This window comes from Pseudophryne corroboree, chromosome 1 (genome assembly GCF_028390025.1).
Source record: "Pseudophryne corroboree isolate aPseCor3 chromosome 1, aPseCor3.hap2, whole genome shotgun sequence".
Classification (NCBI taxonomy): domain Eukaryota; kingdom Metazoa; phylum Chordata; class Amphibia; order Anura; family Myobatrachidae; genus Pseudophryne; species Pseudophryne corroboree.
The window spans coordinates 820648981-820664647 of record NC_086444.1 but is presented as its reverse complement, the minus strand read 5'-3'; the positions used below and the strand labels follow the sequence as shown (position 1 = coordinate 820664647).

The window sequence follows — 15667 nt, the reverse complement described above, 5'->3', positions numbered from 1 at the left end:
TATGAAGTCTGTAGTTAGTATATTCAGCTTACATTACATTATGAGTCAGTGGTGCTTGATTTATACAGAGAATCATTAAAATGGATTGGATGTTTGTCTCCAAGCTACAAATATATTTTACTGTGTCTTAAATCCTGCAGTAGCTGTTAACATTTTTTTTTTTTTTTTAAAGATTAGTGTTTATGTTACTATACCAGAATCACAGCTGCACAGATCACACAATTAAGTCCTTTCTATGTGTTTCCCTATTAAATCACTAAACATACATTTTTCTTTCGGCAGTATTTTTGGCTGTTTAGGTAATTGACGTTTATCTACGTTTTTTTCATATTTTTCCTAAGGTTTTTGCATTAAAATGACTGCATAGATACAGTATAATTAGCTAACATCCCCATCTATATTCTACAGGTATACTTCAGTGTGATCCGGGATCTGTACGAGATCAGAATCAGATTTTCAGACTGTTTTGTCATGAATGTCAAAGAGTTTTTCATGATCGCCTTATCAGCAGTGAAGACAAGCAGTATTTTCATGCAATGCTGTCCGAGATGGCCAGTGAGTTATACTTCCACATGACCAGTGTACCATAAGTAGTCACATGATGTATGCAAGTCTACCATTTTACAAATATCAAATCTCCTTTATAAGATAATAGTAATCTTATGTTTTTGTTGGCAATGCATTAGCTCTAGACGCTGAAAAATTGAAATTACAGTATAAAGTACTTCCATACACTAAGGCAATTTGCCAAACAACTAAATTGAGCCAGTGTTCTGGGACCTATTAGGGATGACCTCTAAAGCACGTCATACATCAGTGGGGTGATTCCTCAACACCAATCCAATCCACCGACAATAATGATCGGCTCTCCATCAGGGAATGGAGGAAAAAATGAATTTTTTGGTCAGAGCTGAAGAGTCAGGGAACTTTAACAGCCTCAGCAGAATGGGGAATTGGGACAAACCATCCTAGATGTATGGGCCCCTTAACACTGCCATGGTAGCACCCAGTTATGTTTCCCATGTATGTGTGCTGGCTCAAATTGTGCGGCAGAGATCCATCAGGACTAGCAGAACATAGATGATGACTGTGATCTGATAGTATGTGCAGTCATTGGCCGTCTCCACTAATTTGGCCCACTGCTTGGCCCAAATGTCTGTTGAATATTTGTGTGGCAAAATTAAACACAGTTTGATTATTTGGCATTAGCACCCTACAACTGGATCTACCTGCTCGTACTCAGGCGTATGGATATTATTACGGTGTGCCTTGAGTAAAAAAATAATAATCCGATTTTACTGCTAAGTACAGGGGAGGCTGTAACTTTAAAACTTTATTCCACAGATCAGAAGTATTATAGTTATCATATCTGCAGACATTTGTCCAATTATCCACCTGTAAATCTATTACTTAGTTATCTTTCTTCCTCGATTTTATTACTCATCATATTTATTCACTTTGTATTATCTGCAGGTAAACATTTTGGTGTTCAGATTGATCCAGGATACTTTGTTACAAAGCCAATTATTTTTGGCGATTTCATTAAGGTAAAAACATTTTGCTCTCACTATTGTAGTGACCCCATACATTTACCAGCGACATACACAGTAGGTGTGTTGCAAGAAAACATCCATGCCAGATTGTTCCTAAAGGTGGGTACACACTATTAGATATATCTGCAGATCAATTGATCTGCAGATATATCTATGTACGGATCGGGCAGTGTGCTGTGCATACACACAGCCCGATCCGTCGGGGGACTGACGTCATGAACTGGGCGGGCGGGCGCTCGCGCCCGCCCAGTTCACCTGTCAATCACCGCCGGCCGCCGCAGCGTGTGTACGGGCGGTCGGACGACCGCCCCGTACACACACAGCGACGCGCCAATATATCGTTAGATATATTGGCTGTCGGCTGTGCTGCGCGGCCGACGCGATACGTCTGTGAACGACGGAGTTCACAGACGTATCGCCCGTACACACTGGCCGACGGTCCCGCGATGTATCGGCCGTTCAAGAGAACGGCCGATACATCGACCAGTGCGTACGGGCCTTAAGATACAGTAACGTAGAATTTGACAGCAGATAAGAACCGCTTGGTCCACCTAGTCTGTCCTAAACACATGTACATGCACACACTTACACACTAGGGTTCCTTTTATTTTTTATTTCTTCAGGGATCCAATTAACATACCAGTATATTTTTGGATTGTGAGAGGAAATCTACGCAAGTATGGGGAGAATATACAAACTCCACACAGTTAGGGCCGTGAGGAGACTCGAACCCATGACCACATATAATGCTACATAAGGCAGTAATGCTAACCATTACACCATCCATACTTCCACGTGCTGAGACAGCCCCCACAGTAACAGCATGACAAGCCTTTGGATCTCATGGCTTGCACACAATCACAAAAATGTCAGCTATGGCAAGCTATTAATCATATATGTCTAGCTCAACTGGAATTTCCCAGCAATGTTGTCAGATACTGTATAACAGGAAATTACCTTTCCTGGGATTAAAACCGTGTCAAATAGAGCACACCATGTTAAGAAATGCCTGGATGAAATACTCTCACACATAATATTTTATTTATTGATTTTTTTCTCTGACGTCCTAGTGGATGCTGGGAACTCCGTAAGGACCATGGGGAATAGCGGCTCCGCAGGAGACTGGGCACATCTAAAGAAAGCTTTAGGATCACCTGGTGTGCACTGGCTCCTCCCCCTATGACCCTCCTCCAAGCCTCAGTTAGATTTCTGTGCCCGACGAGAAGGGTGTACACTAGGGGCTCTCCTGAGCTCTTTGTGAAAGTTTTAGTTTAGGTTTATTATTTTCAGTGAGACCTGCTGGCAACAGGCTCACTGCATCGAGGGACTAAGGGGAGAAGAAGCGAACTCACCTGCGTGCAGAGTGGATTGGGCTTCTTAGGCTACTGGACATTAGCTCCAGAGGGACGATCACAGGTTCAGCCTGGATGGGTCACCGGAGCCGCGCCGCCGTCCCCCTTACAGAGCCAGAAGAGCGAAGAGGTCCGGAAAAATCGGCGGCAGAAGACGATCCTGTCTTCAGATAAGGTAGCGCACAGCACCGCAGCTGTGCACCATTGCTCTCAGCACACTTCACACTCCGGTCACTGATGGTGCAGGGCGCTGGGGGGGGCAGCGCCCTGAGACGCAATAAATCGATAAAAAAAACCTTATATGGCTAAAATAAATGCATCACATATAACTCCTGGGCTATATGGATGCATTTAACCCCTGCCAAAACATACAGAAAAAGGATGATAAGGACGCCGAGAAAGGGGCGGAGCCTATCTCCTCAGCACACTGGCGCCATTTTCCCTCACAGCTCAGTTGGAGGGAAGCTCCCTGGCTCTCCCCTGCAGTCACTACACTACAGAAAGGGGTTAAAAAAGAGAGGGGGGCACAAATTAGGCGCAGTATATAACAATACAGCAGCTATAAAGGGAAAAACACTTATATAAGGTTATCCCTGTATATATATAGCGCTCTGGTGTGTGCTGGCAAACTCTCCCTCTGTCTCCCCAAAGGGCTAGTGGGGTCCTGTCCTCTATCAGAGCATTCCCTGTGTGTGTGCTGTGTGTCGGTACGTTGGTGTCGACATGTATGAGGAGAAAAATGATGAGGAGACGGAGTAGAGTGTCTGAAATTGTGTTGTCACCCCCTAGGGGGTCGACACCTGAGTGGATGTACTGTTGAAATTGCGTGACAGTGTCAGCTTTGTATAAAAGACAGTGGTTGACATGAGACAGCCGGCTACTCAGCTTGTGCATGTCCAGACGTCTCATACAGGGGCCCTAAAGCGCCCGTTACCTCAGATACAGACGCCGACAGGGGTACTGACTCCTGTGTCGACGGTGAAGAGACAACCGTGATTTCCAATAGGGCCACACATTGCATGATTGAGGCAATGGAAAAAGTTTACACTTTTCTGATAATATGAATACCACCAAAAAAAGGGGTATTATGTTTGGTGAGGAAAAACTTCCTGTAGTTTTCCTGAATCTGAGAAATAAAATGAGGTGTGTGATGATGCGTGGGTTTCCCCCCCGATAACAATTGATATTTTCTAAAAAGTTATTGGCAGTATACCTTTTCCCGCCAGAGGTTAGGGTGCGTTGGGAAACACCCCCTAGGGTGGATAAAGCGCTCACACGCTTGTAAAAACAAGGGCTCTACCCTCTCCTGAGATGGCCGCCCTTAAGGATCCTGCTGATAGAAAGCAGGAGCGTATCCTAAAATGTATTTACACACATACTGGTGTTATACTGCGACCAGCAATCGCCTCAGCCTGGATGTGCAGTGCTGGGTTGGCGTGGTCGGATTCCCTGACTGGAAATATGATATCCTAGATAAGGACAGTATATTATTGCCTATAGAGCAATTAAAAGATGCATTTCTATATATGCAGGATGCACAGCGGAATATTTGCCGACTGGCATCAAGTATAAGTGCGTTGTCCAATTATTCCAGTAAAGTGGTCAGGTGATGCGGATTCCAAACGGCATTTGGAAGTATTGCCTTAAAAGAGGGGATGTACCCCAGGTCGCCTCTCAAAATAAGACGCCGTATTATCAGGCGCAGTCCTGGTTGGCAAGCGGACAAAAGGGTTCCTCTTTTCTGCTCGTGACAGAGGGAGAGGAAAATGGCTGCAGAGATCAGCCAGTTCCAAGGAACAGAAACCCTTTTCCGCCGCTGCCAAGCCCTCAGTATGACGCTAGGGCTTTACAAGTTCAGGCACGGTGGGGTCCCGTTCTCAATGAATTTCAGTGCGCAGTGGGCTCACTCGCAAGTAGACCCCTGGATCCTTCAGATAATATTTCAGGGGTACAAATTGGAATTCGAGACGTATTCCCCTCGCCGTTTCCAAAAGTCTGTTTTACCGACGTCTCCCGCTGACAGGGAGGCAGTTTTGGAAGCCATTCACAAGCTGTATTCCCAGCAGGTGATAATCAAGGTACCCCTCCTGCAACAGGGAACGGGGTATTATTCCACACTATTGTGGTACCGAAGCCAGACAGCTCGGTGAGACCGATTTTAAAATCTAAAATCTAAAATCTTTGAACACTTGCATACAGAGGTTCAAATTCAAAATTGAGTCACTCAGAGCAGTGATTGCAAACCTGGAAGAAGGGGACTACATGATGTCGCGGGACATCAAGGAAGCTTACCTTCATGTCAAAATTTACCCTTCTCACCAAGGGTATTTCAGGTTATGGTACAGAACTGTATCAGTTCGGACGCTGCCGTAGGGATGGTCCACGGCACCCCGGGTCTTTACTGAAGTAATGACCGAAATTATGATATTCCTTCGAAGGAAGGGAATTTTAGTTATCCTTTACTTGGACGATTCCCTGATAAGGGTAAGATCCAGGGAACAGTTGGAGATCGGTGTAGCACTATATCAGGTAGTGTTGCGGCAGCACGATTGGATTTTCAATATTCCAAAATCGCAGCTGGTTCCGACGACTTGTCTTCTGTTCCTAGGGATGATTCTGGACATAGTCCAGAAAGAAGGTGCTTCTCCCGGAGGAGAAAGCCAGGGAGTTATCCGAGCTAGTCAGGAACCTCCTAAAACCGAACCAAGTCTCAGTGCATCAATGCACAAGGGTTCTGGGTAAAAATGGTGGCTTCCTACGAAGCAATCCCATTCGGCAGATTCCACGCACAGTGGAACCTTCTGGACAAATGGTCCGGGTCGCATCTTCAGATGCTTCAGCGGATAACCCTGTCACCAGGGACAAGGGTATCCCTCCTGTGGTGGTTGCAGAGTGCTCATCTTCTAGAGGGCCGCAGATTCGGCATTCGGGACTGGGTCCTGGTGGCCACGGATGCCAGCCTGCGAGGCTGGGGAGCAGTCACACAGGGAAGGAACTTCCAGGGCTTATGGTCAAGCCTGGAGACATCTCTTCATATAAACATTCTGGAACTAAGGGCCATTTACAATGCCCTAAGTCAAGCGAAACCCCTGCTTCAGGGTCAGGCGGTATTGATCCAATCGGACAACATCACGTCAGTCGCCCACGTAAACAGACAGGGCGGCACGAGAAGCAGGAGGGCAATGGCAGAAGCTGCAAGGATTTTCGCTGGGCGGAAAATCATGTGATAGCACTGTCAGCAGTGTTCATTCCGGGAGTGGACAACTGGGAAGCAGACTTCCTCAGCAGACACGACCTTCACCCGGGAGAGTGGGGACTTCACCCAGAAGTCTTCCACCTGATTGTAAACCGTTGGGAAAAACAAAAGGTGGACATAATGGCGTCCCGTCTAAACAAAAAACTAGACAGATATTGCGCCAGGTCAAGGGACCCTCAGGCAATAGCGGTGGACGCTCTGGTAACACCGTGGGTGTACCAGTCAGTGTATGTGTTCCCTCCTCTGCCCTTCATACCAAAAGTACTGAGAATCATAAGAAGGAGAGGAGTAAGAACTATACTCGTGGTTCCGGATTGGCCAAGAAGGACTTGGTATCCGGAACTTCAAGAGATGCTCACGGACGAACCGTGGCCTCTACCTCTAAGAAAGGACCTGCTCCAGCAAGGGCCTTGTCTGTTCCAAGACTTACCGCGGCTGCGTTTGACGGCATGGCGGTTGAACGCCGGATCCTGAAGATCCCTACCCTGGTCAAGGCCAGGAAAGACGTAACCGCAAAACATTATCACCGCATTTGGCGAAAATATGTTGCGTGGGGTGAGGCCAAGAAGGCCCCTACAGAGGAATTTCAACTGGGTCGTTTCCTCCATTTCCTGCAAACAGGACTGTCTATGGGCCTAAAATTAGGGTCCATTAAGGTTCAAATTTCGGCCCTGTCGATTTTCTTCCAAAAAGAACTGGCTTCAGTGCCTGAAGTTCAGACATTTGTAAAAGGGGTACTGCATATACAGTCTCCTTTTGTGCCTCCAGTGGCACCTTGGGGATCTCAATGTTGTGTTGAGTTTCCTAAAGTCACATTGGTTTGAACCACTCACCACTGTGGACTTAAAATATCTCACATGGAAGTGACGAGTTAGCCCTGGTTTCAGCCAGGCGGGTGTCAGAATTGGCGGCTTTATCATATAAAAGCCCTTACTTAATATTTCATTCTGAAAGGGCAGAATTGAGGACTCGTCCTCAAATTTTCTACCTAAGGTGGTTTCTGCATTTCACATGAACCAACCTATTGTGGTACCTGCGGCTACTAAGGACTTGGAGGATTCCAAGTTGCTTGACGTGGTCAGGACCCTGAAAATACATGTTTCCAGGACGGCTGGAGTCAGAAAATCTGACTCGCTGTTTATCCTGTATGCACCCAACAAACTGGGTGCTCCTGCTTCTAAGCAGACGATTGCTCGTTGGATTTGTAGTACAATTCAGCTTGCACATTCTGTGGCAGGCCTGCCACAGCCAAAAATCTTAAAATGCCCACTCCACAAGGAAGGTGGGCTCATCTTGGGCAGCTGCCCGAGGGGTCTCGGCTTTACAACTTTGCCGAGCAGTTACTTGGTCAGGAGCAAATACGTTTGTAAAATTCTACAAAATTTGATATCTTGGCTGAGGAGGACCTGGAGTTCTCTCATTCGGTGCTGCAGAGTTATCCGCACTCTCCCGCCCGTTTGGGAGCTTTGGTATAATCCCCATGGTCCTTACGGAGTTCCCAGCATCCACTAGGACGTCAGAGAAAATAAGAATTTACTTACCGATAATTCTATTTCTCGTAGTCCGTAGTGGATGCTGGGCGCCCATCCCAAGTGCGGATTGTCTGCAATACTGGTACATAATTATTGTTACCAAAAAATTCGGGTTATTGTTGTAGTGAGCCATCTTTTCTAGAGGCTCCTCTATTATCATGCTGTTAACTGGGTTCAGATCACAAGTTGTACAGTGTGATTGGTGTGGCTGGTATGAGTCTTACCCGGGATTCAAAATCCTTCCTTATTGTGTACGCTCGTCCGGGCACAGTATCCTAACTGAGGCTTGGAGGAGGGTCATAGGGGGAGGAGCCAGTGCACACCAGGTGATCCTAAAGCTTTCTTTAGATGTGCCCAGTCTCCTGCGGAGCCGCTATTCCCCATGGTCCTTACGGAGTTCCCAGCATCCACTACGGACTACGAGAAATATAATTATCGGTAAGTAAATTCTTATTTTTTCTTCAATAATTAAAATGTGTTAATGGTAAATAAATGCACTATATTGGTCGAAAATATATAGTGCATCCAGAAAGTAATTACAGCGCTTCACTTTTTCCAAATGTTGTTATGTTACAGCCTTATTCTAAAATGGATTAAATTCATTTTTCCCTCAAAATTCTACACAGAATATCCCATAATCACAACGTGAAACAAGTTTTTTTGAGATTTTTGCTAATTTATTAAAAATAAATAACTAAGAAATCACATGTGCATAAGTATTCACAGCCTTTGCCATGAAACTCAAAATTGAGCTCAGGTGCATCCTGTTTCCACTGATCATCCTTGAGATGTTCCGACAGCTTAATTGGAGTCCACCTGTGGTAAATTCAGTTGATTGGAACATGATTTGCAAAGGCACACACCTGTCTATGTATGGTCCCACACTTGACAGTGCATGTCTGAGCACAAACCAAGCATGAAGTCAAAGGAATTGTCTGTAGACCTCTGAGACAGGATTTTCTCGAGGCACAAATCTGGGGAAGGGTACAGAAAAATATCTGCTGCTTTGAAGGTCCCAATGAGCACAATGGCCTCCATCATCCATAAATAGAAGAAGTTCGGAACCATCAGGACTCTTCCTAGAGCTGGCCTGGCCATCTAAACTGAGCAATCGGGGGAGAAGGGCCTTAGTCAGGGAGGTGACCAAGAACCAATGGTCACTCTGTTAGAGCTACAGCATTCCTCTGTGGAGAGAAGAGAACCTTCCAGAAAGACAACAATCTCTGAAGCAATCCACCAATCAGGCCTGTATGGTAGAGTGGCCAGACAGAAGCCACTACTTAGTAAAAACCACATGGCAGCCCGCCTGGAGATTACCAAAATGCACCTGAAGGACTCTCAGACTATGAGAAACAAAATTCTCTGGTCTGATGAGACAAAGATTGAACTCTTTGGCGTGAATGCTAGGTGTCATGTTTGGAGAAAACCAGGCACCGCTCATCACCAGGCCAATACCATCCCTACAGTGAAGCATGGTGGTGGCAGCATCATGCTGTGGGGATGTTTTTCAGCGGGGGGGACTAGTCAGGATAGAGGAATAGATGAATGCAGCAATGTACAGAGAAATCCTGGATGAAACCCTGCTCTAGAGCGCTCTTGACATCAGACTGGTGTGACAGTTCATCTTTCAGCAGGACAATGACAGGAAGCACACAGCCAAGATATCAAAGGAGTGGCTTCAGGACAACTCTGTGAATGTCCTTGAGTGGCCCAGCTAGAGCCCAGACTTGAATCCTATTGAACATCTCTGGAGAGATCTGAAAATGGCTGTGCACCGATGCTTCCCATCCAACCTGATGGAGTTTGAAAGGTGCTGCAAAGAGGAATGGGCAAAACTGCCCAAAGATAGGTGTGCCAAGTTTGTGGCATCATATTCAAAAAGACTTGAGGCTGTAATTGCTGCCAAAGGTGCATCAACAAAGTATTGAGCATAGGCTGTGCATACTTATGTACATGTGAATTCTTTGTTTTTCATGTCATTATGGGGTGTTGGTTGTATAATTTTGAGGGAAAAAATGAATTTATTCAATTTTGGAATAAGGCTATAACATAACAAAATGTGGAAAAAGTGAAGCGCCGTGAATAGTTTCCAGATGCACTGTACATACAGTTAACAGTACATCCACATACCAATTTAGTTAAGCAAAATGACATAACAGCATAAATGTCTCTCCCTCTCACTATATACAGACACACACACACACACACACACACACACACACACACACACACACACACACACACACACTTGTAATGTCTTCTGTCATGCAATAATATAATGTGTATAAGCTTCTTTATCTGCTAATATGACAGCTCATCATGCAGTTTCTCATTTTAGGTTGGAGCTGACAAGGCTGACAAGGTTTATGAGGACCTGATTGATATGGAGAAGATTAGATCAGTATTGCAGGACTATCTAGATGACTACAATCTGACCAATGCTAAAGATGTCAAGTTGGTTTTTTTCCAGGATGCAATAGAGCATGTCTCCAGGTATAGTTCCATCCATTCAGTAGTCACTTTCAGGGAAATCAGTAAATATGTAGTCTCTTCATATTTCTGGAGAGCCTAATCACTGTGCAAGACGTACTGTATATATATTGGTATTGCTTGAAAAAATGTTGTGTGGACCCAAAACGATGCATCTTTTTAACACACACACATACACACACACACACACACACACACACACACACACACACACGACCATTGATAAAGTGCATGTCCACAAAAGAGCAATAGTAGGAGGTTTGACTATCTCAGCATAAAGGAACATCATAAATGACAAAGTACTTATCAGCATAGTGTTGTTAAGCGCCAGTCATCCTCCTGTCATCACAACGGTGCGCAAATAGTCACACCATCGGCTGGACATCTGGCGCACCATCAAACATTACAGCAACACTAGGCTTGCACAGAATGTCCCAAGGTACATGGCCGCCATAGCCAGTGCTGCTGCGTCTTACTATGGGGGAAATTCATTAGGTGTGAGTTTGCAAAAGGCGTTCAATTTCCACGCTTTGCCTATAAATTTGCAACCTTTACCTTTATGTGTGCACCCAAAATTTTGCACAATTCAATTACAAATGACAGTTCGCACTACTCTTGCGAATTTTGTCCAAAAAGCGAACTGGGAAGATAGCATGAAAAAGTGGAGAGACCACTTTGTTAACAGAATCAAACAGAGAGGGTTATTCAGAGGTGGACGTTATTTTTCAATATCGCAAACAGGTGATTTTTTTGCCATCTTTGCATGCGCTGCGATTGCATATCACGCAGCTGGTCACAGTGCAATCGCATAGTAATTGACAGGCAGTGGGCGGTCGGGGGCGGTGGCATTGGGGAGAGTGGTACCGGAAACGCAGGCGTGTCATGGGCGTTTTGAGACGGCTGGGTGACGTGTCTCCTGCATCAGGAAACATGGCAGTGGTGCTCCTGTATACACAGTCTGGCTGCGTATTCAGGGGTAGTGCTCTATTTGCCACATTCTGCGATGTGATAGCAATTGAAATGCGTTTGCATCGCTGGGCGGTGATACACATGATGGGCAGCGTTGCCCAATGCTGGGCGGCCCCAGCATGCGATTTTATCAGTAGCAGTTTTTGATATTTCCGCAAAAACTGCTACAAACTCTGAATAACCCCCTAGTAGACTGTTAGTAGGCATAAGGAAAATACTGCGCCTTTTAAAAGGTGTCAAATGGCTGACATGTGCATTTTTAAATAAAAGTAAAATAATATTAAAAGCTTTTGTATTTTGTTTAATTACAAAGGAATGTAATAACAAATGCAAAAGAAAATTTGGTTTTGTGATTTGGGGGTAATTGGAGTCCGGTTTAATTTTTTTCTTTAAATTTTTAATTAAAATAAATATTTTAGTTAAACTTGAGTGCATAAACTTAAGAAAAATGTTGATTTTGGGGTACTTTGAGGCCATTTATTTGTCACCTCATAAATGACATGAACAGATGTTTATTCTCTCATCGTTGCTGCAGTCATGTTAAACAGACCTTCTAGTCGGTTCCGGTATGAATGGTCGACCATGTTATGACAGTCGATCATTGGTCGACAGTGGTCGACCTAATGACAGTCATTAGGTCGACCACTATTGGTCGACATTGACATGGTCGACATGGACACATGGTCGACACATGAAAATGGTCGACACATGAAAGGTCGACATATGAAAAGGTCAACATGAGTTTTTTTAACTTTTTTGGGTGTCGTTTTTTGCGTAAAGTGACTGGGAACCCCAATTAGTGCACCGCGTCCCCTCGCATGGCTCGCTTCGCTCGCCATGCTTCGGGCATGGTGCCTTCGCTCCGCTACCGATTCGCTCGGCACACTTTACCGTTCCAATCGTAGTCCATGTGGATCGTAAAGTATGGAAAAGTTCCCCAAAAGAAAAAAAAGTTAAAAAACTCATGTCGACCTTTTCATGCGAGGGGACGCGGTGCACTAATTGGGGTTCCCAGTCACTTTACGCAAAAAACGACACCAAAAAAAGTAAAAAAACTCATGTTGACCTTTTCATATGTCGACCTTTCATGTGTCTACCATTTTCATGTGTCGATCATGTGTCCATGTCGACCATGTCAATGTCGACCAATAGTGGTCGACCTAATGACTGTCGACCATAACATGGTTGACCATGTGAACGGATACCCTTCTAGTCATGCCTAGCCTTGAGCACATTTACTAACGCCAGGCATCTGTGCATTTTTCTCCTGGAAATGCGTCTTATTCGCATTGCTAGCGAACAAGGCGCACAAGCAGACTCTGATATGCAGCATGCCTATAGTCTGCGTGTGCGACCGTGGCTGTATCTGCATACGAAATGCTACTTTACAGTGTTTTCCTGACATGCCAAATATGATTTTACTCAGCATAGTATGCTTCTGCAATGTGAATTCACCTCACGGGACCACACTCGCACCTAACTGGATTCCTCCCTATGTTCCTGACAGCAACACTCCTCCGACATGACCACGGACACGCCCACCATCTAAAACCACCCCCTGTCTCTGCCCAGGAGGCATTGATCTTCATACAGTTCGATTTGTACATGTGGGTGGGACTATAGATTGTTACCTCCCCTTGGGCAGGGGCCGATGTAAATGGCTAAATATTCTCTGTAAAGCGCTGCGGAATATGTGTGCGCTATATAAATAACTGGTAATAATAATAATAATAATAATAATTTGCAACCTCTTCTCAGTGATCATTGGGGCACATGCACAATATGTCTCAGACGCATGCTCAGAATTAAAGCATCAGGCGCTTGCACCCAGTGTTTTGAGGGGGTAATTTAGACCTGATCGCTAGGCTGCGTTTTCTCACAGCCTGCGATCAGGTCCGAACTGCGCTGCACCGCAAAGCGCAGGCGCATCGGACGACTGCACTGGGCATTGGTGCATAGCGATGGGATGGTGCAAAAAAAGCGATCGGACGGGCGATCACAAGGAGGTTGACAGGAAGAGGGCATTTGTGGGTGTCAACTGACCATTTTCAGGGAGTGTCTGGAAAAATGCAGGCATGTCCAAGCGTTTTCAGGGAGGGTGTCTGACGTCAAATCTGGTCCCGGACAGGCTGAAGTGATCACAGCCAGGGCCGTTTATTGGGGCGGGCGAGCCGTGCAATCTGTGACTGTGGCTCCCTGCTTCCCCCTCCTCCATATTTCCGAGTACCCCGCTTGAGGGGCGGTTTCGTGGAATGACGTGGTTGCGTCGTGACGTCATGACGCAACCGCGTCATTCCTCAAAACTTCGCACCCCCCCGAGCGGAGTACTGAAGGGGGGGGAGCCAAGTTACGAAGAGGGAGAGGCGGCCAGCGCGAGGAGCGTCTGGAGAGGAGTCGAAGAGCAGGAATCACCTCTGTAAGTATAGTAACTCTCTCTCTGTCTCTCTCAATCTCTCTCGATGGGGACTCTAACTGCCATTCTGTGTAAAATGGGGACTCTTGCCTGCCATAATTGTGTAAAATGACGACTCTTGCCTGCCGTAATGTGTAAAATGGGGACTCTTGCCTGCCGTAATGTGGAAATTGGGGACACTTGCCTGCCGTAATGTAGAAAATGGGGACTCTGCCTGCCGCAACGTGGGGATTTAATGTATCAAGGGCATTAATGTGTGTGGCATAATATAGTGCAAGGGGCATTACTGTGTGGGGCTTAATATGGTAGAAATTTTGTTTTCCTATGGTGGCAGGGATCTGTTGGTGCAGGGTCAAAAACTGGGGTGTAAGGTAGTCTTTTCAGATGAGGCCACACCCATTATAACGAGGCCATGTCAATTAAATGAGGCCACGCCCCCTTGCCAGGAGCATGTGCGTGCAAGGTTTTTGTTTTGTTTGTTTTTTATCTGGGGGGGGGGGGGCACATTTTTTTTATGTCATGGGGGGTGCATTTTTTGAAATCTCGCGCTGGGAGCCAAATTGGCTAGAAACAGTCCTGATCGCAGCGGCTAAGTAAGTCCTGGGCTGCGCAGAGACTGCACAAGATTTGTTTGTGCAGCTCTGCTACACATGCGTTTGCAATCTTGCACAGCTCAAAATACCCTCCCCCTGTAGGCGGTGACTATCTGATCGCAGGACAGCAAAAATTGCTGCCCAGCGATCAGGTCTGAATTAGGCCCTAGGGAAGGAGCTTTGCAGCCAAATTAAGAAATCTGTAAGCTTTATGGAGTTCTCTCCTTTATATGGAAAATTCCAAAGACATTTTTACCTCCTGTATTGCATGCAGTATTTATATATAAACTGATCAAACGTCCTAGCAGTTGTACAATAGAACGCACACATGCTTAGCCATGATTCCAGACTAACAGTTAACATCAAGTGTCAAAGCTACTATGTAATTCTAAATTTTTTTTACTTTTACTATTCACAAATGTATGAAACACTATGGGGGTCATTCCGAGTTGTTCACTCGTTGACGATTTTCGCAACGGAGCGATTAAGGCAAAAATGCGCACGCGCATGGTTCGCAGTGCGCATGCGGTAAGTATTTTAGTACAAAACTTAGTAGATTTACTCACGTCCGAACGAAGAATTTTCATTGTTGTAGTGATCGTAGTGTGATTGACAGGAAGTGGGTGTTTCTGGGCGGAAACTGGCCGTTTTCTGGGAGTGTGCGGAAAGACGCAGGCGTGTCAGGGAAAAACGCGGGAGTGCCTGGAGAAACGGGGGAGTGGCTAGCCGAACGCTGGGCGTGTGTGTGTGACGTCAAACCAGGAACGAAACGGGCTGAGCTGATCGCAATCTGTGAGTAGGTCTGGAGCTACTCAGAAACTGCTAAGAAATTTCTATTCGCAATTCTGCTAATCTTTCGTTCGCAATTCTGCTAAGCTAAGATACACTCCCAGAGGGCGGCGGCTTAGCGTGTGCAATGCTGCTAAAAACAGCTAGCGAGCGAACAACTCGGAATCACCCCCTATATGCATAGTGCAATAGGATTTAATACATTATCCAACATGTGTAGGAAAGCCTGAGGGACAGATGAAATGAAAGACAGCTAAATAATGCAGATAAGGATTAGAAGGCACAAGGATACTGTGGTGTTTGAAAGTTTGTGAACCCTTCAGAATGTTCTATATTTCTGCTGCAATTTGGCCTAAAACTACCTCAGATTTTCACACAAGTCCTAAAAGTAGATAAGAAAACCAAATCAAACAAACAAGACAAAAACAAATGAGACATGCCCATTTTTTAATTAAGGAAAATGATCCAATATCACATATCTGTGAGTAGCAAAAGTATGTGACCCTTTTCTGTCAGCATCTGGTATGGCCCCCTTGGACAGCAATAACTGCATGTAAACGTTTACGGTAATTGTTGATTAGTCCTGAACATCGGCTTGGAGGAATTTTACCACATTCCTCTATACAAACCAGCTTCAACTCTGTTATGTTGGTGGATTTCTGATAGGATTCACCTGTCTTAACTGACTGCAGGTGAATTGCTAGACTAGGATTACTACTG

The 15667-nt window shown here is 45.4% G+C and overlaps 1 protein-coding gene across 1 annotated transcript in view; it reads left to right on the top strand.

Moving 5' to 3' along the window:
• DNAH6 (dynein axonemal heavy chain 6) overlaps positions 1-15667 on the top strand; it is a 679574-nt gene that overhangs the window by 363466 nt on the left and 300441 nt on the right. Inside the window, exons 43-45 of the mRNA XM_063919567.1 lie at positions 409-555; positions 1474-1547; positions 10032-10186. Coding sequence (XP_063775637.1) covers positions 409-555; positions 1474-1547; positions 10032-10186 — 376 coding nt within the window. The remainder of the gene's footprint in view (positions 1-408; positions 556-1473; positions 1548-10031; positions 10187-15667) is intronic.